Below are 24353 nucleotides of genomic sequence, written 5' to 3'. Positions count from 1 at the left end.
GCATATAAATACGTGTTTATGTTTGAGGTCATATTATGGCAAGTTTAAGTTAATGTTTAAATGAACATGAAATAGGTAAAATAGATTGAATTTGGCATGTTTACAAATTGGATTTGAATGATGTTTTATTGATATGTTTTGATGATATAATTATGATATCTATGAGGGTAAATTGGTTAGGCACTTAGGATGATTGTTTTGACATATTTTGGATGTGTTTGATTGTGTTTTGAATTGGTTAAACGAATGATTTTTGAGTTTTTTATTGTTCAAGCTTGTAGGGAATGGTAAACTTGTTGTTAAAAGTACATTTTGAGTCCACATGGCTTGACCACACAAGTGTGTGAACCCTGCAACTTTAAAAATTTTTAATATTTTACGAAAAATTCTCTGAGTCACCGAATTAGTCCTAATTTATTTCTAACACGTATTTTGGGCCTCGAGGGCTCAAATAAGGGACATTATGTATGAATTTAATTGTTTTTTGACCTGAATATTATGTGATATCAGTGTACAAATTTATAACTGTTTGATCGATAAGTTCCGGTAATGCTCTGAAACCTTATTTCAGCAACAGATGTGGGTTAGGGGTATTACAGAATCTTTTCATTTTTTTTAACACCCAAATTTCTCCATGCAAACAAAAATGGAGATGAAAATCCTTCCATACAAACAAAATTTTCTTAATCATTTTGAATCTTGAGGCAAAAATAAAGAAGAATTTTGGTTATAATAAAGAAAGAAATCAAAGAAGGTTTTTTTTTTCAAGTTGAAAAATCAATGTTCAATAAAAAAAAAAGCAAAAGAAACAATTAGTTGTCTTGAAGAATGAGAGAAGGGGAGTTGTTGATTTCTCATGCAAATTTTAGGTCACTTTGACAAATCCAAACAATGAAATAATAATTTAAGAGGAGGCAAGATACTTAAATTTTAGACTGATCCGATGACTAAAAATGGAGATCGAAGAATAAGAGTTCGAAAATTTAGTTATAAATCTAGGAAAATCAATACTTATTTTGATAAAATTGATGTTCAGATTAGAAAAATAGAAAAAATAATGTTAAGGTTGATTTTTAGTATTGGTCGTTTGTTGGAGAGCCGCAATCAATGGTGACAGGTTGTCAAATTTCGGATTTAGATACCAAAATTCCTAACGCAATACTATAATTTTTACTATATCCATATATTTGATAATTAAATACAAGAGAAAGTATTGTATGAAATTGTGATTCCACATCATTTTTATCCAAATTTGATTTGTCATTTTCTTATTAGAAATGTAACACCCTATACCTGGCTTGGTCGTCAAGCCTGAATATCAAGATGCCACACCACTGTCCCATGTCATACTCATAGTAAATTGTCACATTATTAAGAAATCATCCTCTTTATTAGTGATATTATAAATTTTTAATCAAATATATATCAATCATCATTAGAACATATCAAACATACTTTAAATAAACTTATAATAATGATTAAACATGCATCAGGACCACTTAACAAAATTTTCAAGACAATCACGTAAATATCGATACTAGGACAAGGGTATCGATATTTTCCTGGTCTGGTATCAATTTGCCATCCTCCTATTAGGTGGTTTTTACTAAATTATTATAAAAATAAAATAAAATACTAAAATAATTGTAACACCCCCTAACCCCAAGTCGTCACCGGAATAGGGCTACGAGGCATTACCGTACTTATACACTAACATTTATATAAAACTGAGTCATAAACTTTACATTTCAGATCAATTCTTATCAAATTTCATTTTAAAGCCCTTAATATGGGCCTACAGGGCCCTATATATGGGCCTACAGGGCCCTATATATGTTTTAGAAGTGATTTGAGACTAAACCGGGAACTTTGGAAAATTTTCCTTGAAGATAGGGGCACACGCCCGTGTGGCCTAAAACATGCCCATGTGGCCTGGAACATGCCCTTGTGGCCTGCCCATTTGCAGATTCTGACTTTTCCACACGGCCTGGGCACACACCCATGTGATTTAGCCGTGTGAAAACATAATTTTTGACCATTTTAAAGCAATTTTCACATACTAAACACACCCTATTCATGCCCAAAACAGTTACTTATGTATTTTAATCAAATATCATTCTTTTTATCCATTTCTTGTACCTAAATACAATTATTCACTAATAGAATCCAACCAATCAATTATCTCAAACCAAAACATGTATATTTCATTTTCCAATCACAAAACATCACATTCAACATAGCTTGCATACTTAATTATCCATATAATTACATTACTAAATCAAATCCTATACATGTCATATAAACCAAAAAAAATTGTTTAACAATTATATAATCTTACCGAATATCATACACAATCATATATCTATTATTTAAACTATTTTATCCTGCAAATCACAATTCCATTAATAACTCATTTGGATAATTTCCATATAGCTACTTATAATTTAACTACTTTGGGCCCATTCCTCATTTACTTTCATTGTCAAATTAGGGAACAATAAGGGAATTGAGTGCTTCATTATCACATTGCCATAGTGAACTATGGACTTTCACATTGTCGCACATCACACACCGAAGCCATAGCCCTGCCATGGTCTTACACGGTTCACATATCATACCGAAGCCATGTCCTAGTCATGGTCTTGTACGGAATCACATTATCACATTGTACCGATACCATAGCCCAGCTATGGTCTTATACGGAATCACATTATCACATCTTTTCGGTCAATTCATTATGGTCATAAAATGAAAGCACTCAAAACCACTGTTCCAACTAATTTGTTCTTTTAGTTACACATTATTTGTTAGTTAATACAATTTGATAGTATTCATCTACAATAAAATACTTTAACAATCATAATATTTTCATATCAAACATTGAACTTTGCCATATGAACTTACCTAGGCTAATTTGCAAAAGTCGTAGAAATTCAGGGACTATTCTTGAATTTTCTCCTTTCCTCGATTCACTTCATTTTCTTGATTTATAATTATAAAATCATTCCTTCATTAGCATCTATTTCAATTCCATTCTATTTCACAATTTATGCCTTTAAATTTTTAAAATTACACAATTTTTCCCAAACTTTTCAATTTTTACAATTTAGTCCCTGCTCAATTCATTCATAAATTAAACTAATTCTTTTCAAATATCATTTTATCTAAACACTGAAAACTACTTCACATCCTTTGACATTCCAAGCTTCAACACAAAACCCCGATTTCAACAACTTTCACAATTAGGTCCTAAAATAAATTTCTATGCAAATCTCTTCATAAAATCATCATATAATGAAATTAAAACCTTAATTCCATGATAAATCATCATAAACTTTCAGCACTTACTCATGGTATCTTTCTAAAATATTCATAAAAACAAAAACTATTGAATTAGATATTAGGACCTAGTTGCAAAAGTCTCAAAATCACAAAAATCACAAGAAATAATCAAGAATTGAGCTTACATGTAATAGAAATATGAGAGACCAGCTTAAAAGAACCCTTCAATGGTGTTTTTGCCGGAGAAGATGAAGAAAATTGAAGAAAACTCTAGATTTTTACCTATATATCACATTTTACAATTTAATATTTACCCAATTCCAATTCTACCCCTTGTTCACACTTGATTTTTATTTTTCCAGCACACACCTGCCGTCCAGCCCAATAATAGGTGTTTAATTGCCTATTTAGTCCTCCTTTAATTATTACTAGAGCTATTTAATCACATTTCACAATTTTACACTTAATTCAATTTAGTCCTTTTTACCCAATTGACTACCGAAACCTTAAAATTTCTTGACGAAACTTTAATTCTAACTTATTAAAACTCCATAAATATTTATAAAAATATTTATGGCTCGGTTTATGAATTTGAGGTCTCGATACCTCATTTTTTTATCTCATTTGATCTACAAATTTCTTTTAATTCATAATTTCACTAATTAAAAATTATTTCTAAAATCACACTTAGCATTTACTTACTAATATCTAAACTCACATATCAGATTTAGTGATCTCGAATCACTGTTCCGATATCACTGAAATTTGGGCCATTACAATAATACATTTGAAAAATTATGTACCAAAATGGTACACTTAGGGTGGTGCCACTTGGTGCACAGGCATGACCACCCTACACACTAACAACCTCTGTTTAAAAAAAATTAGTTAAAAAAAAACTGTTAAAAATTTGATGTGACAGAAACAGTTAAAAAAATTGATGTGACAGGGATGGAGGGCACGCCAGAGGCGACACTGGTGAAGCCTGTGGCAGAGGCAGCACTAGTGAAACCTATGCCATAGGCGGCACCCACTCTCCCAAACCTTAAGGCATCAGTCATTTCAGAAGAAGAGAGGGAGATGAGAATCAGGCATTAGTAAAAAAAAAAATTACAGAAGAAGAGAGTGGGAATTAAAAATATTTTTATTTTACTAAAATATTATAAAAATAAAATACCAAAAAAATAAAATACTAAAAATTTTCTCAATATGAAAAATTAAAAATTTTAATAAAGCCTTAAAAGTATACATATAAAATTATTATTTTGTCCCAAGTAAAAATATTTATCAATGGACATTTAGTGAATCAATTTGGTAGAAACAATTCATTGACGTTACTCAATTATTAGAAAAATATAATATTTGGTATGTATGGACATTATTAAGGTGGATCTATGCTATCAAGGAATTCAGATTTTCTAGTTGGAGTAATTTCTAGTTGAAAACTTGAATTTGTTCATATTTACAAACAAGTTAGAAAAATATAATTTTTGGTATCTACTCTATTATTATTGATGCCTTCTTCTGGAATTTTTAATTGCTAAAATATAATATTTAGAAAAATAATATTAAAACCCCATCTACATAATTTTTTAATTCTCCCTCTCTTCTTCTGTAATTTATTTTACTGGTACCTTATTTTCATCTCCCTCTTTTCTTCTGCAATGACTGATGCCTTAAGGTTTGGGGGAGTGGGTGCCGCCTATGGCATAAGCTTCACTCGTGCCGCCTCTGCCACAGGCTTCACCAGTGCAGCCTCTAGCATGCCCTCCATCCCTGTCACATCAGTTTTTTTAACAAGTCACATCAGTTTTTTTAACAGTTTCTCTCACATCAGTTTTTTTAACAGTTTTTATTTTTTAAATTAATATTTTTTTTAAACAGAGGGTGTCAGTGTGTAGGGTGGTCATGCCTGTGCACCAGGCGGCACCACCATAAGTACCATTTTGGTATATAATTTTTCAAATGTATTATTTTAATATTTTATTTTATTTTTTATAATAATTTAGTAAAAAATAAATATGAGGTGGGTAGAATGACAGTTTTACACCATCCCTTCTATTGAAAACAAAATCATAAAATAATAATTGCATAGCTGGGTAGAATGATGATGGGCAAGCCAATTGCCAACCTATGGTCGTATAGAGTATCACACTAAAATAGATATAGATAAACAAAATTAAACAGCGTTGTGATAAACGATGCATGGTACATTATGGATCAAAGTAAATTTGTTTTGTTCCCACCTCCGTCGCCCAATATTCCGAGTATCGTCTTCTTGCTCCATCGATCGGCAGTAATATTCCAAATAAATCGTTTCTTCATTGTTCTTCTTCCTTGATTCCCTCGTTTGTTGCCTTTGCCTTCAGCCTCCACCATTAATTCTCCCACCTTCAATTTCACGCATGTTATGGTCCTGCCATGCATGCATGCATGTTTTGATTAGTGCTTAATACAACAAATTAACAATCAACAAGGTTCTTCTTTCTTTTTCCTTTCTTTCTGTTGCATCCGCAAGTTGAAGTGTTTAAAAATGAGGAAGGAGGAGCAGGAGGAGGAGAAAGATGGAAGGAGGGTAGTAGCGTATTGGAAGCTGTTTTCGTATGCGGATCCATTGGATTATGGATTGATGGGAGTGGGTTCAATATGTGCTGTGGGAAATGGGGTATGTATGCCGGTTATGACCATATTCTTCGGCCAATTAGTTGATTCCATCGGGAAAAGTGTGACCACCGCTACTGCCGTACACGATGTTACACAGGTATATCCCCCCAACATCTTCCGGTACCCACTAAACCACCATCCCGCCGTCGGGTAGAGGTTTAAAATTTTTGGATTATTTCAAGTTGAATTTATTTTAATATCTTGTCGTTCATTTCATAATGGTCACATAATTTTAAATTTGAGTCATTTTAAGTTCAAATTAATTTATATTTATTTTGAGTTTAAGTCAAATTCAACAATATTGTAGCTATACCTTGATTAATGATATAATATTCTTTTTAGTCCCCTTTGAAAATTAATAATTCAATGCTAGTCATTTTAACACAATTTTTTTGACTTTATTAATCCCTATTTTCTTCTAAATTCATCTCTTCTTCTTCTTTAAAGCAAAACTTTTATCTTTACATCTACAATCTCATTATAGGTTCTGATCATATTTGTTTTTCCTTAATCTATAAATAGATAAATAATACGTTTCAGCGCGTTTGAATTTATGTCCTATATTGACAATAATTTCTATACTAATCGAACTAAGATTCAGTTTACTAATATATAACAATTAAATCCTCGTATTTATTTGTTATTTCAAATATGCTAGTGGTTTTTTTGGCATGATGGGAAACTTATTTTAATTCACAAATATTCTATGATGTTCAGGTGTCACTCAAGTTTTTGTACTTAGCTGTGGCATCAGCCGTGGTATCATTTTTGCGTAAGCATATATATATATATATATATATATATATATATATATATATATTGTATTTAATTACTTTATAATAAATTTGATAATTAAGCTTAAGTTGAGAGGAAACGAATATGAGAATGATGGATTAATTAAATGTCTGTTGCAGAAGTGGCATCTTGGATGGTCACCGGAGAGCGGCAGGCAGCAAGAATAAGAAGTTTATACCTCAAGACTATATTGAGGCAGGATATCAGCTATTTTGACGATGTGATCACTGGCGGAGAAGTGATTGGGAGGATGTCAGGCGACACCATTCTTATCCGAGATGCTATCGGAGAGAAGGTATATATAACACTACTCCAAAACATGTAGAATCTAATTTGTCATGCTCCTATTAAAAAGGGTTATTGATAATATAGAATCACAGTTCATACAATAGCAAAAAAAGAAAGAAAGAAGCATTTTCTTTTTAGCCTTCTATGTCGTTTATTCAAGGGGTTTTTAAAAATTTACGGGTTCAATGAAAAATTAAAAAATAATTGAGGGGTTTAATTTAAATTTTCAAAATTTTTGAATACTTAACGAGAACTTCCAAAATACTAGTGTTTAATTGAAAATTTCAAAAATATTTAAAAAGCCTAATGGGCTAATTGCACCAGATATCTGCAAACTATGACCATCATTGTAAATTGATCCTCAATCTTCAAAATGTTTTAATTACATCCTCAAACTACCAATGTTCTATCAGTCAGATCCTTTCATTGTTAAAATTGTTAATTAAAACATTAAATGACATGTCAAATATTATGTATCTAAATTTAAAATGAATTTTAAAATATAAAATGCTACCGTATAACTTTTAAAAGTAAAGTCAAATATAAAGACTAAAAAAGAGTGAATGATAAAGTTCCCATGAAAAGAACTTAGAAAACCTCAAAACTAAGAATTTTATATTAAACACCATTTTTACAATATTTTTCTTTAAATTTTCATTTTAGATTATGTTACATAAAATCTAAGATGTCATTTAACAGTTAAACTAATGACTTTAATAACGAAATAACCTAATTGATATAATCTCGATAGTTTGGGATGTAATTATAATGATTTGAAGTTTAGGGACCAATTTAAAATGAAGTTCATAGTTTGGGATGTTTAGTGAGAAAATTAAAAAAAAATTGTGTTGCATGATTTATGTACGGCAGGTCGGAAGCTTCATACAGCAAGTGGCTGCATTCACTGGAGGATTTGTCGTAGCTTTGGTTAGAGGGTGGCTACTCACTTTTGTACTGTTGTCTTCAATCCCACCATTAGTCATTTCTGGTGCTATCTTGCATAAGGTGGTAGGCAGCTTTGCATCCCGTGGACAAGCTACGTATTCAACTGCGGCCACCATCGCTGAACAAACAATCGGCTCAATAAGAACTGTAGGCAACATATGGTAGCAATTTGGGTTTTATGTTATGGGAACTACAAAATGAAAACAAGCGTAATGCTGCCCTAATAACAGGTTGCATCATTTGCAGGCGAGAAACAGGCCATCGCTAGCTACAACCAGTCATTGTCGAAAGCTTATAAATGGGGGGTGCGAGAAAGTGTGGTATCAGGAGTGGGGTTTGGGATGTTGATGTGTATTTTATTCAGCAGCTATGGGTTTGCTTTTTGGTATGGAGGGAAAATGATGCTGGACAAAGGCTACACCGCAGGGACTGTCATCAACGTCATTTTTGCTGTTGTCCTTAGCTCCTTGTAAGTTTTCTCTCAAAGTTTTTGGCTAAATGTTCAAATTAATGCCCAACCTTATCGTTTGTTCAAATAAGTGTCATAGTTTGTTCAAATAAGTGTCAAACTTTTTAAAAATAATTATATAAAGGTCTAACTTTTACAAAAGTACTCTAAACTACTAATATGTTTAGAATAAAACACATGATGGTCCTTGTTTTAACATTTAAAAAAAAAAAATTAGCCTTTAGTTGAGATTTTTGTAAATGCCAGACTCTTATATCATCATTTTTAAATGTTTAAAGTAATCTCTAAAAAATTAAGCCAATTTAAGTAGGTTTTTTAATGGGTTTCATGAAATAATTACTAAGGTAAATTATAAAATTAATGATCCGATTATTAGTATATTTATGTTTTAATCATCCAATTATGAAAATTTTCAATTTTATCATTTCTGTTTCGGTTATTTTAGATAGTTTCTATTTTGATTGACCAGTAGAACTTTGGTTATTTTCTAATTGATACGATAGCATATTTAATCCTCAATATTTATACATTTTATCAATTTAATCTTAATTCTAAATAATTTAATAAATTTAACCCTATGTATTTACAAATTTTATCAATTTATACTCAAACAATATACAGAATGCATGATATTCTAACATTAAAAATCTTTGTTTGGAGTACGATTGAAGGAATCTAGGACTGGCATCTACATGCTTGACTGCCTTTGCTGCAGGGCAAGCTGCAGCCTTCAAGATGTTCGAGGTAATTCAAAGGAAACCAAAGATCGACGCATATAGTCCAAAGGGAAGAAAAATGGGTGATATTTCAGGCCAAATCGAACTAAGGGATGTTTATTTCAGCTACCCAGCAAGACCCAAAGAGCTAATACTTAAAGGCTTCTCTCTTTTTATACCCAGCGGTAAAACAGCCGCTCTGGTGGGACGCAGTGGAAGTGGGAAATCGACGGTGATTAGCTTGATAGAAAGGTTTTACGATCCAATGACTGGGGAGGTACTGATCGACGGTGTTGATCTGAGAAAGTTGCAGCTTAAATGGATAAGGCGGAAAATAGGGCTGGTTTCGCAGGAACCAGTGTTGTTTGGTTCGAGGAGCATTAGAGAGAATATAGCGTATGGAAGGGAGGGTGCGAGCAGTGAAGATGTAATAGCTGCTGCTGTGCTTGCCAATGCCGCTGACTTCATCTCTAAATTGCCTCAGGTTTGAAAGCTGGCCAGCCAAATGATTTTTTTGCTGATTATGAAGGGGTTATTTACGCCGAGAATTCCCATACTATAGTCCATATTTAAAATAAACCCCTAAACTACAATGGCTTTTGATGGGTGCAGGGACTAGACACAATGGTGGGTGAGCAAGGCATTCAGCTATCTGGGGGACAAAAACAGAGGATCGCCATTGCTAGAGCTATTCTGAAAAGCCCCAGAATTCTACTATTAGACGAAGCTACAAGCGCTCTCGATGGAGAATCCGAGAGGATCGTTCAAGGCGCACTGGAAAGAGCTATGCTCAACCGAACTGTCATCGTTGTATCCCATCGCTTGAGCACCGTAATGAATGCACATTTCATCGCAGTTATTCATCGGGGAAGGATTGTTCAAAAAGGTGATTTCAGTTTTCATATATGTGAGTTATTGTATCATGGGGAACTCGAAAATGACTTGAAAAAAAGAATCCCAACTTGAAATAATTTGAACAAGACCTGAAACTTGATACATAATTATAGTTCCTTTACTTTCTACATCAGGTTCACACGCAGAGCTACTCAAGGATCGTAAAGGATTGTACAACCAGCTCCTAAGGTTGCAAGATATTGGCAAAGAGATGAAACGGGATAAATCAGTTTGTGATTCTTTAGAAATTGGTCCCCAATCCTTATCAGCTCCTCATCGTCATTTTCTACACACTACTAAATCACAAGAGGCAATGCCTGAATTGCCTTCAAAATCAGAAGCCTCAGATAAAGGACCTCCACAAGTCCCACTTTCTCGCCTAGCTCGCCTTAACAGCCCGGAGATACCTGTATTGCTCTTAGGAGCTCTGCTAGCTGTGGCTAATGGTGTGATATTGCCAATCTTTGGCACTGTGCTTTCTGGTATAATCAAAACGTTCTCTGAGCCACCTCAGGAACTCAGCAAGGATTCCAAGTTTTGGGCACTAATGTTTGTTGTTCTTGGCTTTGCATCTTTCTTGTCTCACTCATTGAGCACCTACTTTTTCGCCGTTGCTGGCTGTAAGTTAATACAGAGGGTGCGATCAATGTGCTTTGAGAAAGTAGTAAACATGGATATAGGTTGGTTTGATGAGCCTCAACACTCGAGTGGTGCAATTGGAACAAGGCTGTCCACGGATGCAGTTTTGGTAAGAAGGGTGGTTGGGGACTCACTGGCTATTCTTGCTCAGAGTACGGCTACTGCAGTCGCCGGTCTGGTCATTGCTTTTCAAGCAAATTGGCAACTGGCTCTGGCCATCCTTGCTTTGCTACCTCTTATAGGGATAAGTGGATATGGTCAACTCAAATCCATGAAAGGATTCACTGCCAATGCCAAGGTATCCAGGGAGAATGAAATTTTGTCTGTATGTGCCTATATGTATGTGTGACTTTTTTGAGGATATGTATATAAATTATCAGTTCTTTGTATGCATGCATGCATGTATTTATGTATGCATGTCTGTATATATGTATTTATATATGTTTTACTTGCACGTGCGGAACAAATGGTATTGGAGGTATCTACGACATACATATGTATGTGTGTGTATATGTATATGTATATGTATCACTAATTAATGAAAGTAGTGATACTCCTTATATGACTGCATGTAGAAAATGTATGAGGAGGCCAACCAGGTGGCGAATGAAGCCGTCGGGAGTATGAGGACTGTTTCTTCGTTCTGTGCCGAAAAGAAAGTGGTGAAACAGTACGAAAAGAAATGTGAAGCCCCTCTAAAGGCTGGAATACGACATGGATTGATCAGTGGCATAGGTTTAGGAATGTCATCCTTCTTCCTGTTTTTTGCCTATGCTATCAGTTTTTATGTTGGAGCCCTTGTAGTTCATCATGGCAAGGCAACTTTCCATCAGGTTTTTCGAGTAAGTTTTCCGATACCATTTCAGGTGAGCTGTATATACGTTCATTGCAGTGCCTAACTATACGTACATATGTGAATTTCCTGCAGGTGTTTTTTGCTCTCAGTGTAACTGCCATTGGTATTTCTCAGTCAAACTCCCTCGCCCCGAACACCAGTAAAGCCAAGGTTTCCGTAGCTTCCATTTTTGAAATCCTGGACCACAGATCCAAAATAGACCCCAGTCAGAATTGCGGAAAAAGATCGAAACATGTTAAGGGAGATATTCAGTTTAGGCATGTCAGGTTCAGGTATCCTTCAAGGCCTGATATTAAAATATTCCGAGACCTTTGTTTGACGATTCGCGCCGGCATGGTGAGTCGAAATGAGCTTAGAATTACTTGGTATAATGATCTTTAGAACATTTTGAATCTGACAAGCAAATCCTTATCTAATTGCTGTGGTATTTATATCAGACAGTTGCTCTAGTTGGAGAAAGTGGAAGTGGGAAGTCAACATTCATATCATTGTTGCAAAGATTTTATGAACCAGATGCAGGTCGTATCACATTAGATGGAATTGAGATCTCAAAGTTGCAGCTAAAATGGCTAAGGCAGCAGATGGGTTTGGTGAGCCAGGAGCCTGTCCTATTCAACGACACCATCCGAGCAAACATTGCATATGGGAAGGCAGGAAATGTGACAGAGGCTGAAATCGTGACTGCAGCAAAATTAGCAAATGCCCACAACTTCATCAGCAGCTTGCAACAGGGGTACAACACGTTGGTAGGCGAACGAGGTATTAATTTGTCTGGAGGGCAAAAGCAACGGGTGGCAATTGCACGTGCCGTAATCAGAGCTCCGAAGATACTACTACTAGATGAAGCCACCAGTGCTCTCGATGCCAAGTGTGAACGAGCAGTTCAAGAAGCACTAGAGCGAGTTATGGTCGGGCAGACAACAGTAGTGGTGAGCCACCGGTTATCAACAATCAAGGGTGCGGATTTGATTGCAGTGATTAGGAATGGAGTTATAGTTGAGAAAGGAAGGCACGAAACGTTAATCAAAATCAAGGATGGTTTTTATGCCACCTTGATGGCCCCTAGAAACAAAATGTAAACTTTAGGAGAATACATAAATAATATATCCTTGCATGCTTTCCTTATATAGAGATTAATATTTGCACATAAATATCTAATGTGTTATAACACAACAATGATAAAATATAGGAGTATATATAAGTAAATTCATAACAAATGATTGAAGAGTTTGTCACACATTTCTTCTGAGGTTAGTCATAAATAATATTAAGAAACCAGGAAATTCATAACAGGTATCATTTACATTCATTTATGAATATATTGTATTCTTCAAATATTACAATTCTAAAGAAAATCATAACTTTCCAGTATGCTTATATACATATACAACCGTATGTATGATTTACATGGGCATAGAATCTGCCTAAAATGATCAATCAGATTACCTTTCAACAATTGGGCATCTAATTCGCAAGCCTGTCACCAAATTCTTTACTATATACCTGAATCAACCCACTGTTGTCTGCTAGTTGGAGCTTGTCGTTCAACATTGCCTTGTATTTCACATCTTTGTCCTCTAAATTACGCATAAATTCAACCTGCACGTGTTAAAAGAACCACATTTACTAATAAAACAAGCAAGTAAAAATAGCCATATACCAAGTTATCCAAGCATCCAATTAGTTCAACAACAGTAAAAGTTCTTGAGCCGGTTAAAGTTAGCATTACGGGTGTAGGAAATTATAAATGTTCAGTGCTTATTAAACCGAATTCCTATGATTCCATTAAAACTAGAATAACCATTTTACCTGTTTTTGGAACAAGTCAAATTCATCAGTACTTAGAGAACCATCACTGTTTGAGTCAAGGAGCTGCATCATTTCTCGGGCATCTTCCCCTGATGCACCAAGCTCTTCCATAACTTCCATTAGTTCTTCGATGCTAATCTTCCCGTCACCATTCTTGTCGAGAAGGCGGAATACTTCATCTCCTTGACCAAACTCGAGGCCTTTATGAATTGTGGATGGGAAATCTTTAAGCCGCAGTGCAGCAAGTTCTGCTGCTGCAATCATTATGGTCTTAAGTCTCTTTGCCTGAGAATAAACCAATAGAAAATTACTTTAAACTAAGTTAAAAAGAGAGATAAGCATAGATTCTGCTATTCCCTAGCCAAGTCACTAATGTAGATTAAAGACTGCAGACCTCTTCTGGATCAGTTAGGCCACCTTTGTACAATGAATGGGCTGCAGTTCCACCTGTGGCTAACATGTCCATTTCCGTAGTGCGTATTTGTATTTCCATAAGTGGTCTAGGTGTTCCATTGTCGCTTACATCCACTGCCATATGCAAGCTCTTATACCCATTTGCTTTGGGCCTTGCAATATAGTCTTTTGTTCTATGAGGCATTTCTTTCCATAACGATTGAACTATTTCGTGTGTCCTATAGCATGCTCTTTCACCTACTTGTGACATGTCTATGCCAGACCTAGGGTTCAATATGACTCGTAATCCGAGAACATCGTTTACTTCTTCCGGCTTACGCCCATCTCTCAAGAGCTTCTTCATTGTGCTGTACCAGCTTTTGTAGCGGCCCTTAACAGATATACCATCGACCATGTCAGCTAAGATAGGATCAGCTTTCAAAGCTTGGAGCAGCTCTTCCTTGTATATGTCAATCAGAGACTTATTTCCAGTCTCATGGCTTCGTAGCCATGTATCAACGTATAGGTATGAATAAGGAAAGAGATAACGGAAGGAGAGATCCTCGAGCTCCAGCGACAAGTAGTTGGTTCCCACAGCATGAGCCAAGGGGGAATATATCTTCAGAACCTCGAGAGAAAGCATTTGCTGCTGATACCTTGGGAGGTAATCAAGATGCCTCATCGTATCGAGCTTGACAGCAAGGTCCAAAATGAGAGCCCTGATGTCATAGTAAGTAAGACAAAATTTTCGGAGGGCGGCCGCACTGTCATCATCCAAAACATCAACTTTGGAAGGGATATTCTTCAAACGCAAGCTTTCATGCAAAAGATGAGCAGTACCGATACCAATACGATCTCGGACTTGGTAGATGGAAATGGCACCTGCTTCCACAACTTGGATGAGTAAACCAGCTGAAATAACTTCGGCATCCATCTGCAATCATGGTAGGATATTTGATACCCATTTTCAGAAGTAAAACACATACAATACATACCTATCATGTGAATGCAACACGGTTAATTTTTCAAACTAAGCTTAAGTGTTTGCATGAAACAAAGGCATACGAATGATGTTGTATTCGGTTAGAGCCTAAGGGAATGAAAACTGAAAACCTCATATCATTCCTCTGTAGGGTTGTAAATGAATTGAGCTTGAGTGTTTATGTTCATTCGTTTATCTTTTGCTTGTTCATGTTCGATCCGTGTACTCAAGAACTTCAAAATTATGTTCGTGTACATTCATTTCTGAGTTTATATTTACTCATTTAAATTAAATGAATACGTTCACAAACATTAAACGAGTTCACAAACATTAAACGAATATGTTCATCAACATATAATCGAACATATTCTTCATGAGCAATTAATGAACAACAAACAAACAAACTACAAGTAAACATAAATATATATATTTTGGATAAGTAACATAAATATTAATAATTATATAAAAAAAAAACAAAAACAGAAATAATATTAATTATATAAAAATCAAATAATAGCTTTAAACAATTAAACCAACTTCAAACAATTGTGAACATAAATAAACAAAACGTATGCCGATTCGAGCCTCCGATCATTTTGTACATTTAGCTTAATAAACACACAAAAACGAAGAGAAATCAAAATGTTGATGAACTATTCAATTACTCTGTTCATTTACAGTCCTATAGTCATGTAATCAACAAAATAGAAAAATAGGAATAGAAATTCCAGAAAGAAAATGTACCTGGAGATGGGCGAGAAGGAGAGCGAGAGACAAGGCCTTAGAGAGAAGACGGCGACCATCCGGAGCGTGAGGCAAGGCCTGCAAGATGGGGATGGAGAGCTTGAGAGACTTGAAAAGCAAGCGAGAGGAGCTGCTGGATAACACGTTGATCTCCTGGGTCAACTGGTTGAAGGCTCCTACCAACTCCACCACCATCTTCCCACCTCCACTCTGCTCCAACGCAGTCGCTGTCGCCGTACTTGCATTACTTGCCGACGCTTCAGCTCTGCAAATGAATGGCCGCTGCTGCTGCGGAATAGATGATGAGAGTGGTAATAAATGGGATTTGGGTACGCATTCTCCCACCTTTAATTTGGGGAACAGCGCCTCCACCGATGTTATTGCCACCATGTTTTGGATGGTTGATTATTGCATCGTTCAATCAAAGGAAATCTCGAAACTTCTTCCCCATCCCCATCTCCATCCCAATACAAAATTTTTCTATTTTACAGTGTGTGTGGCTGAGATTGATGTTCATACATATACATATGTGTGGTTGAGCTGAGCTAAGCTAGTCGGAATTGGGTAGTTCGTACTTTTAGTTTTAGCACACTTTAGTTAACTCGGATAGTTCTTACTTTTAGTTTTAGCTCAGTTTAGTTAACTCCGTCAATTTGGTTAGGTCAGTAGTTTCCAGTTACCAGATTGGATTCCACAACCGATATTTCAAAGTCGGGCTTCCCAACCCTCAACCCAACTCAATCAATTTCAAAAAATTATAAAATAATTATTAAATTATTTAAAATTTTTATATAAATTCTTAAACGGTTAAATATTTATTTTAAAAAGACTTATTTAATGAGCTTTAAATGATAATTTAATAATTAATATGATAAATTAATACTCATTAATTAATAAAAAACTTATTTAAATTTAAATTAATTTCACAGTCAATATTAGATAAAGTAAAAAACTATTTAGATTTAAGGTTCACAATTTATAATGTATAAAATTGCTTCATAAGAATTAATTGAACTATAAAAAATGAATGACAGTTTTTAATTGGTACAAATAGTACAAATATAAAATAAATAATTATTTTATAATTTTTAAAACTAGTGACCGAAAGACGAATTTACGAATAGTGTAATTTTTGAAAAAGAGTGAACGAAGTGCAGATGTAGTTTGCCTAAATAAAAGTAATCCTTAATCGAAAACCTGCTCTGTTTGCCACTTCTAGGAGGTAAAGACGTAAATTGTTATTGATTAAGGGTGTATTTAATAAAGTATTATAAATTCTTATTGTAGTACATAAATTTTAACATCTAAATTTTTTAAATAATGTTTGATAATTATATTAATTTTTAATTAATATATAAATTTCAACAAAATATAATTTTAAATTGAATAAATAAGTAAATAGCAATTTATCAATTTAATTTTATGTTGAAAATATTATGTATAATTCTTATTCAAAGCCATTTAAAATAATATATAATAATTTATCAATAAGATTAAAATTAAAACATGCCATATGTTTAAATATTTCAAGTCATTTTATATATTTGGTAAATTTATCATTATAGTCTAAAAGTTAAAATTAAAATTTAATTATTATCTTGTATCTTTAAAAAATAATGTAAACTCAAAAAAATGAGAAGTTATATGTTAACTTTTAAGACTCTTAGGATGCTTAAATTATATATAATCAAATCATGTTTTAACAGAAAAATTAACGATATTAACTATTTGAACTAATTAATAGTATTATGAAAATATAAAAACTAAATTTTATAAAAAATTAAAATATATAGATTAAATATTGAATTTAAGCATATTAGATGGATGAAAACTAAAATTTAACTGACTTAAATAAAATGAAAAAAAAAAACAGTGTGATGGTTGAGTGTGCCACGTGTCAACAGAATGGATGATGCATGTGAAAATGGGTCACTTGATAAATTCAATAGCTTGAATGGTTTCTTAATCCATGACAATAGATTGTACATTCTAAACTATTCGCTTAAACAACTATTTGTTTGGGAAGCACACGGTGGTAGGGGTGCTATCGACTCAGTTGGCTCCGGATTTTTAAATTTTTTGGATCATTCATTATAATCCGGTTTTAATTTGATTTTTAATTTTTTGATATTAATTTTTTATTTTTACATTTTAGACTTATTTTAATAAAAATATTTTTATTTTACGACTTTTGATATTATTTTACAAAATTTCAAGGTTCTTTTCATAAATATTCTAAAACATAATAACTTTTAAGAATTTTTAAATTATTTTCACTATTTTAAATCTTAAATATTTATTTTTATATCATAAAAATTTAAAATTAATTATATGTTAAATAAAAAAATTAATTCACTTTCCAATAACTATAATTTTGAATTTACATTCCATAAACCATTCAAATATATCGATTTGGCAGACTTTTTTTTCTTAAACACTACATGAAGGATTGATGAAACATTTTAATATGCTTAAAACTTTGGACATGGTGCAATAACACTTTTCCTCGATGCATATGAGAAAAGATTTGTGCCAGATGTATTGCATTCAAACAAGCCAAGTCTAATGTTATGTGGCCTGGTTTATATACTCCTTTTCTTCTTCCTAGGTCCCCTTGGATTGATTTCTCTATGAATTTTGCTTTGGGATTATTAGGGACTAAAATGAAAAGGTATAGACTTAAATTTAACTTTTAACGTTTATATTTTTTTATAAATTTGGTTCTTGTTTTTTATTTAAGTTTGACCTTAACCTTTAAAAGAGAAGAGAAATTTAACCATTAAATTTTAAAAATGAGTTAAATTATTGTTTTTATTTATCAAAATATTGAATAAAACGTTAAAATTTTAAACATGACAATTTGAATGGCAATCCATATATACTTTAAGCTATTTTTGTGAATTTTATTAAATTTTTATAATTTTTATGAATTTTAAATATTTCTATATATTTTAAATTATTTGTTGACATGACATATAAGATAAATAATGTCATGTCAATGTGAAAGCATATGTACGCTGTCATGCATGTTTCCACACTAACATTGTTAAAAAAATTAATGTTTTAGTCAGCATTTCCGTTAAAAAAATGATTTGATTCTTTTTTAAAAGGTTGTGAGCCAAATTTAACTCAAAAAAAAAAAAAGGGCCAAATTGATAAAAATATATATAAACATTGAGGGCTAAATTTAACATTATGCCAAAGGAATAATAATATTTTTGTTGTTTTTGACATATTTAGTAAGATGACTCACTTTAGTCCATGTCACAAAATCAATGCTGTAACACATGTGGCCATTTTGTTCTTTAGGGAAGTTGTAAGACTTCACGAAGTTCCTAAATCCATTATTTTGGGTAGAGATGTGAAATTGCTAAGTCATTTTTGGAAGATATTTTGAAAATATTGTAATTTATAGGAATTTTGAGGCATACTCGCAATTGGTAAAGGTGGAGAGTTGAATCATAAAATTATGATTTTATATTCTCCATCATGAGAACTTTACAACGGTATATCATATGCTCAAAATGGTTGAGTGATGAATGAGAAATTGATGCTCAAAGTAAGCTACTTGTAAATATTTGTTGAGGAAAAGAAAATCTTAGATCCCACATTGGTTAAATACCAAGTGTGAAATGTGTATATATGTGAGAACCCACTTAAAAGGTAATTGAATAACTAAGTTTAGAACCTTGCCTTGCGTGTAGGGGGTTTAAAAGGCACATTCGCATGACATGGGCAATGTGAAATGCCAGGCTTACAAATATATTTTAGCCCAACACGAAATTTATTTTTCCCTTAGTAAATATATACAAAATCTTATATAAAAGGACATATATCCTGATTTTATTTGATTCTAATCAATTTGATTTAATTTCCCTTTTAATGTAGATTTTGTCTAATTATACATGGATATTTCCAAAAATTCCTCTACTTTGAATGCCTATAAAAGGCTAAGACTTCTTCAGAATTTTTTGCTCAATCTCACTCTCTCACACCGAGATTATTTTCTCTCCAACAATTCTTTTCTTTTCCTCTCCATATTTTCCAACGTTTTGGTGATAGAAAAAGGCATCGTTTGCTCATTGATCACTGCAGGGGTGCTACTGCTTCGATCATTGTGTTGTTGTATCCTGGGAGGCATTAGACCAATGTTTCTCCAAGTACCATATGAGCGACCGAATCTGCCTTAAGGAAACTTTGTAAAATAGGCCTCAACATCTAGTAAAACTCGTTTCTTCTTTTTTATTTTTGTTTTTTTATTATGTTATTTATTGGTTTTTCATATCCGAAAATTTAAATATAAATTATTCAATTCAATTTATTTTATATATATAAATATTTGTTTATTTATATTTATATATTTTTGTTTGCTAATGTGTTTTGTCCAACAAGATACTGTGGGGTAAGCTAGGTACTAAACTTCTTTATTTTACTACTTGTTATTCACAAACCAATGGCCAAACTAAGGTTGTTAATCGAGTTTTAAGATATTTTAGTTAGAATTGTTGTAGGTAAGAGCCTAAAGAATTTAGAAAAAATGATTGCATTTTGTTGAGTTTGCTTTTAATCGTTTTATAAATTCTTTTACTAGATTTCCTACTTTTGAAATTGTTTATGGTTTTAATTCGCTAACAATTTTTTATTTTATGCCTTTACCTTTGAATGAACTAACAAATTTAGATGGTGAGAAAAAAGTGAACTTAGTTAAATCGATTCATGAGAAAGCAAGGTTTCAAATTGAAAAGAAGAATGAGCCGATTGCAACTTGTTAGAATTAAGTGACTTGAATCATTATTTAAATAAAATACAGTGGTAAAGTAAAATAAAAGTAAAATCCATATAGAACTACACTTCTTTTATTTTATTTTAGAATAAGGTTTCTTAAACCTTATTAAACTCCATCTATTTTATATTGATTAGAATAAGGTGTTTCAATCTTACTACACTCCTATTAGAATATAGCTTTACAAGGCTATAAATAGACATAGTCTATTCCTCTTGTAATTATTTCGAATTCTACATAGTAAATTTTCTTCTCCTCTACTCGTGGTTTTTTCCTAAAAGGGTTTCCATGTAAAATCTGTGTTTTTATTTTATATTATTTTATTTTTCCAAATTGGTATTAGAGCTTCCAGGTTGTTCATCTCGGTCACGGTAATGATGTATTTGACGTATGAAATTTCGCTGTTAGATCGCAACACCAGATTTGCGTTGTGGTAGATTAAGATACAAGCATTTCATGCGCAGATGAATCTGGAGGATGCGCTACTAGGGATAGATAAGATGCATTCGACATTAACAGATGAAGAGAAGAAGCGTTGGAACAATTAAAGTTAAGATGTTTGATGGAGTTGTCAGAACACTTAGTGATGTACGACATGTTCCAGAATTGAAGAGAAATTTAATTTTGTTGAGTACTCTTGATTCAAAAGGGTATACACAGCTGAAAGTGAGGTTTTAAAATTTTCTAAAGGTTCCCTTGTTGTGATGAAAGGGCAGAGAAAGACTGCCAAGTTATATATTTTGCAGGGTTCTACTGTTACTGGTGATACAGTTGTCGCCTTCTTTTCCTTGTTAGATGATGATATTACTAAACTTTGACATATGCGCCTAGGGCATATGAGTGAGAATGGCATGGCAGAATTGAGTAAAAGAGGACTTCTTGATGGGCAAGGAATTTACAAACTGAAGTTTTGTGAGTACTGTGTTTTTAGGAAGCAAAAGAGAGTTTGATTCACTAGAGGAATTCATAACACGAAGGGAATGTTGGAGTATATTCATTTTGATCTGTGAAGGCCGTCCAGAGTGTCTTCGAGAGGTGGAGCTAATTATATGCTAACTTTTATTGATGATTTTTCTAGAAAAGTTTGGGCGTTCTTCCTGAAGCAGAAAAACGATGTGTTTTCCACATTTAAGCCTTGAAAAATTATGATTGAAAAACAGACGAGAAAACAAATAAAATACCTCCACACAGATAATGGCTTAGAGTTATGTTTTGATGAGTTTAATAGACTATGCAAATCAAAAGGGATCGTGAGATACTTGACAATTCGCCATACTCCACAACAAAATAGCATTGCAGAACGAATGAACAGAACAATCATGGAGAAGGTTCGATGTATGTTGTCAAATGCCAACTTACCAAAGTTGTTTTGGGCAGAAGCAGCCTCTACTGCGTGTTTTTTGATCAACTGATCTCCTTCTGTTGCCATTGAGAAAAAGACTCCACAAGAGGTATGGTCTGGTAATCCTGCTAATTATTCTGATTTAAAGATCTTTGGGTGTCCTGCGTATACTCATGTTGATAATTGAAAATTGAAACCGAGATCCATTAAATGTGTTTTTCTTGGTTATAAAGCTGGTGTAAAAGGGTATAAGTTATGGTGTCCTAAAAATAGAAAAGTTGTGATTAGTAGAGATGTTGTTTTTGATGAAACTGCTATGCTACCTAACTTATCTCTTAAAGACTCTTCCAATAAAGAAGATCAAAAGTAGGTGGAGTATTAGATTAATACAAAGTCGACTCCTCAAGCCAGTACAAGATTTTAGAATAGAGTTGCTTCTTTACCATAATACTCTATTGCCAAAAACAGAACTAGAAGAGAAATTAAACCTCTAAAGAAGTATGTCAAGGCTGATCTAGTTGCTTATACTTTAAATGTGGCTGAATATATAGATGCAAACCAAGAGCCATCTAATTATTCTGAGGCGGTTAGTTGTAAAGACTCAGAAAAGTGGATGTTTGCTATGCAAGAGGAGATGGAATCACTCCATAAAAATAGAACATGGGATCTTGTGAAACTTCCTCAAGGTAAAAAGGTCATTTGTTGTAAATGAGTGTTTAAAAAGAAAGAAAGGACTCTAGGAGTTGAACCTAGATATAAAGCAAGGCTTGTTGCAAAGGGTTACAGTCAAATTCCAGGAGTCGACTTCACAGATGTGTTCTCCCTAGTTGTGAAGCATAGTTCGATTGGAGCTTTGCTTGGTAATGTGGCCATGCATGATTTGAAGCTTGAGCAGTTAGATGTAAAAACTACATTTTTGCTTAGAGAACTTGATGAGAATATTTACATGCAACAACCAGAGGGTTTTTGTGACATCCCTAATTTAACCCTAGTCGAAATGTGGTTTCGGGACCACAAAATCGAGTTATAAAATTTATTAAATATTAAAGTTCATATCTACTATGTGTGATAGTGCATGTGTGAAATTTTGATGCTTAAATTCTGTTAGTTGAATGTGAATTTTAGTCAAAGGGCTTACGTGAGACATTTGTGAAATAGGTTAGGTAAATATAAAGTGATCTATTAATGCATGTATTCAAAAATGTGGACTTGCATGTCAAAATACCCATTTTTGGGATAGTGGCCGGTCATGATATTGTTTTATATATAATATGTATTTTTGATTTAGCATTTTATATTACAAATGAATTAATAAATAAAAAGGAGATATTAGATAATAGTTAGTGGGAGGAGAAACCAAAGTTGGTTCATCCTTGTCCTCCATTGCCGTAGCTTAAAGTGAGGGAGAAGAAAGTTTTGTTGTTTGATTTTTGGCTTAGATGATGGCTAGAATGAGGTATGTATTGAATAATTCTTGAAAATTTATGCATAATTGAGATGATTAGTTCAAATTTTACTTATCCCATAGATTAAACTTAGGTTTTGAGGTTGGAAATTCGGTCAATAAGCTTGAAACTCATAGTAGATACTTTTTTGTGACATTAAGATGGTTGGTTATATATTGACTTATTAGCTTTGAAAGTTGAATGACATTGGTTAATTTGTTCATGTGGGTATTCAGCCTTGTGAATGTTATGGAATAAGTTTCAATTATGTACATATGTGATTTTTGAATAATCGGTCATTTATCTAGTATATGTATAAATGGTAAATTGTTTTAACTTGAAAGTTGAGATTAGTGTATTTAAAGAGAGTTGCGAATGTGGTCCTTGAAGATGTTTTAATGAATAAAATGTGTAGTTGAGTTATAACATTCGGTTAAGGATTAAGAGTTCTAGCAAGTTGGTATAATGTATAGTTGTAAATCGCCTTGTATTTGACGTTTTTTTTAAGGATAGGAAACGGCTAATTAAGATGTTGTTGGATAAAATTCTAGTTAGATTATGTTAAAGCATTCGGCATTTCTTATAGTATTGTATACGAGAGTGGGAAAAGATTAGTAATTATTCTAAGTGAGTTATGATCTTAATAGGAGCAAAATAGAATCGGCTATAATTATGATGGAGTGATTCGGTCATTGTTTGGCATAGATAAAACCATTATGAAATTGCTACTTTGATCTTGGAATAAAAATTTTAAATGGAGGTTAAATTTGTTTGGTTAGGGCCGAATAGGGTTTATAAGTTAATGGTATGCTATATATATATATATATATATATAGTTAAATTTGTGTATATAAAAACGTGGTAAGTAATGTGAATTTTTGTTTGTGCATGCGAATTAGGTATTGGTATAATAAGCATAAAAGTTAGTCATGGCATATTTTATAAACATATTATGCATTGAAGTTATATGATTGTCAAATGTGACTATTAAAGAAGTAATGTTGAATAAGTAATTAAACAAATTCATTTGTTTTAATTAAGCTCATGAGCAAAGAGGATCTAAATCAGATAAGGGAAAGGAGAAAGCAATCTAGTAGCCTATCCGCAGTTGTTCAAATAAATCCGAGGTAAGTCTTTGAGTAATGGAACTTAGCTTAAGATTTGATAAACGATGATATATATTTATATGAACATAATAAATAAAATGTGACCTAATGGTTCTACTTGAATTACATATTGAAATAAATAAGTTTCTAGCATATAAGTTTAGTTATAATGAAGAATTATATGGAATACGGGTAAAGATG

General features: G+C 33.0%; 3 protein-coding genes across 4 annotated transcripts; 2 read left to right on the top strand and 1 right to left on the bottom strand.

Annotated features, from left to right (window-relative positions):
• The first annotated feature begins 5815 nt into the window (after positions 1-5815).
• On the top strand, positions 5816-8328 carry LOC128282126 (ABC transporter B family member 11-like). The gene is made up of 4 exons (XM_053020306.1): positions 5816-6043; positions 6664-6718; positions 6861-7036; positions 7900-8328. The coding sequence occupies exons 1-4, from the start codon at positions 5816-5818 to the stop codon at positions 8137-8139; spliced, it is 699 nt and encodes a 232-aa protein (XP_052876266.1). The 3' UTR covers positions 8140-8328.
• A 715-nt stretch (positions 8329-9043) lies between these two features.
• On the top strand, positions 9044-12699 carry LOC108487659 (ABC transporter B family member 4-like). Of its 2 annotated transcripts, none has more exons than XM_053019875.1 (6): positions 9044-9643; positions 9772-10045; positions 10188-10990; positions 11268-11534; positions 11621-11884; positions 11986-12699. In XM_053019875.1, exons 1-6 carry the CDS (start codon positions 9179-9181, stop codon positions 12625-12627), a joined length of 2715 nt encoding a protein of 904 aa, XP_052875835.1. In that variant the 5' UTR covers positions 9044-9178; the 3' UTR covers positions 12628-12699. The 2 variants fall into 2 exon arrangements, with proteins under 2 accessions (XP_052875835.1, XP_052875836.1); XM_053019876.1 differs by having other exon boundaries at positions 11990-12122.
• Positions 12700-12831: 132 nt separating this feature from the next.
• On the bottom strand, positions 12832-16114 carry LOC108489418 (probable GTP diphosphokinase CRSH, chloroplastic). The gene is made up of 4 exons (XM_017793962.2): positions 15477-16114; positions 13752-14684; positions 13358-13642; positions 12832-13147 (listed from the first exon to the last, which is right to left on the bottom strand). Exons 1-4 carry the CDS (start codon positions 15864-15866, stop codon positions 13013-13015), a joined length of 1743 nt encoding a protein of 580 aa, XP_017649451.1. The 5' UTR covers positions 15867-16114; the 3' UTR covers positions 12832-13012.
• Positions 16115-24353: the final 8239 nt, after the last annotated feature.

Source organism: Gossypium arboreum, chromosome 10, assembly GCF_025698485.1.
Source record: "Gossypium arboreum isolate Shixiya-1 chromosome 10, ASM2569848v2, whole genome shotgun sequence".
Lineage (NCBI taxonomy): Eukaryota > Viridiplantae > Streptophyta > Magnoliopsida > Malvales > Malvaceae > Gossypium > Gossypium arboreum.
Note: the sequence above shows the minus strand (reverse complement) of the source record. Positions and strands in the feature narration are given on the sequence as shown.